General features: G+C 38.7%; 1 protein-coding gene across 1 annotated transcript; it reads right to left on the bottom strand.

The window, feature by feature from the left end:
- Positions 1-285: 285 nt before the first annotated feature.
- On the bottom strand, positions 286-1,381 carry LOC102429275 (olfactory receptor 13C3). The gene has a single exon (XM_014455222.1). The coding sequence runs from the start codon at positions 1,262-1,264 to the stop codon at positions 311-313; it is 954 nt and encodes a 317-aa protein (XP_014310708.1). The 5' UTR covers positions 1,265-1,381; the 3' UTR covers positions 286-310.
- Positions 1,382-1,793: the final 412 nt, after the last annotated feature.

The raw sequence follows: 1,793 nt of genomic DNA, 5'->3' as shown, positions 1-1,793 counted from the left end.
AAAGCTGTGTGTGACTGTTTCTACTATATTTCCACACAGTATAACAGAAACCCTCATTTTAGATATCACCAGGAGTGAGACGCTAATAGAATTCGTTGTTCTTGTGTGATCTGGATCAGAGCATATTGGAAGCTAAGTTTATAGAGAACTATATTTCTCAGTAATTCTTGCTGTACAGGGTTAGGGAAGGAGAAGAATAAAAATATTTCTCCTTCACCATGCTTTCCACAAGGAGGTTCTTACTGATTTACCCATGAGTCCACCTTTGTACCTATTACACACAGACTTATATTTTCTGAATAGAAAATATTTATTGAGTAGGTTTTTGGTTCAGCAGATATTTCACGGCAGCTTTTACATCCTTATTTCTCAAGCTATAGATTATAGGATTTAGCATGGGGGTCACGACTCCATAAAAGAGGGAAATAAGCTTGTCTGAAGTTTGCAACTTGTCTTCCCCAGGCCGTTCTTGAGACTTGGGTTTGGCATACATAAAGAAGATGGTTCCATAAAAGATGATCACCACAGTCAGATGTGCTGAGCAGGTGGAAAAGGCCTTGTGCCTCCCAGTGGCTGAGTTTATTCTCGAGATGGTGTAGAGGATGAGCATGTAGGAGAAAAAAATGACCAGCAGTGGAAGAACCAGGAACGCCATATTTGATATCACCATGGTGATGATATTGAGGGATATATCAGCACAAGCTAGCTTAAGGACAGCTAATATTTCACATGTGAAGTGATTGATAATGTTATTCCCACAGAAAGGCAATTGCATGGCAAGAGATGTTTGCACCATTGAGTTGATTCCGCCAGAGAGCCATGACACAGAAGCCATCAGAACGTACACCACCTTGCTCATGATGATGGGGTATCTCAGAGGGTTACAGATGGCCACATAGCGGTCAAAGGCCATCATGCCGAGGAGCAAACACTCTGTTGACCCCATTGCAAACCCAAAGAACATCTGCACTGCACATCCAGAGAAGGAAATGTTCCTTTTTTTTGAGATTAAGCTCACCAATGTTGAGGGAACAGAGGAGGATGTATAGCAGATATCCAGGAAAGAGAGGTTGCCCAGGAAGAAGTACATGGGGGTATGAAGACGGGAATCAAAGATGCTCACTATGATCAGAACACCATTGCCAATCAGAATCACTAGGTACATAACTAGAATTAGAGCAAAGTAAATGATCTCAGTCTTTGGGTATCCAGAAAGACCAAGAAGTAGAAATTCTGACACAAATGTCTGGTTAATTTTATCCATGTCATCTGCTTTCAGAAGGAAGATGCATCATAAAATGAATTCACTGCCAAGAAACACTTGTAAAAATTTCCTGAAGAATTCATTTTTTAGAATGGATTATAAGGAGTGTTTGCTTGAAGCTCTAACATCTGGTTATCTTCAACAATGCATGTAACTAGAATACAATGAAATTGGGAAAGATGGAAGTAACAGCACCAAATGCCAATATATGAAGATCTACCTCTGATCAGACACAGAAGTAATATTTCCTGCTGTTGAGGACATGTCCCTGGGTTGAGATTTCTAAACTCTTGACTAATTACTAATTATAAGCCTGAATTCTTCATCTGTCCCAGAAAGCAAGCAGTGGAAATGGCAAAACACTGAAAATTAGATTTGGAATTAATAATGATGGTAAAATTTCACAGCAACTTTGATTTTTTGGTGCATATTTCTTTCTCAGCCTGCATACCTTAGATTAGTCAATTTAATTATATCTTTTATAGACAATTAATAATAAATTGAATGGTATTAACTGACATTTAACATG

This window comes from Myotis lucifugus, unplaced genomic scaffold (assembly GCF_000147115.1).
Source record: "Myotis lucifugus unplaced genomic scaffold, Myoluc2.0 scaffold_43, whole genome shotgun sequence".
In the NCBI taxonomy this organism is placed as follows: Eukaryota; Metazoa; Chordata; class Mammalia; order Chiroptera; family Vespertilionidae; genus Myotis; species Myotis lucifugus.
This window is presented reverse-complemented; position numbering and strand designations above follow the sequence as displayed.

Excerpts from the sequence above, each read along its gene's own strand:
- LOC102429275 (XM_014455222.1), bottom strand. The coding sequence starts at position 1,264 with ATGGATAAAATTAACCAGACATTTGTGTCAGAATTTCTACTTCTTGGT.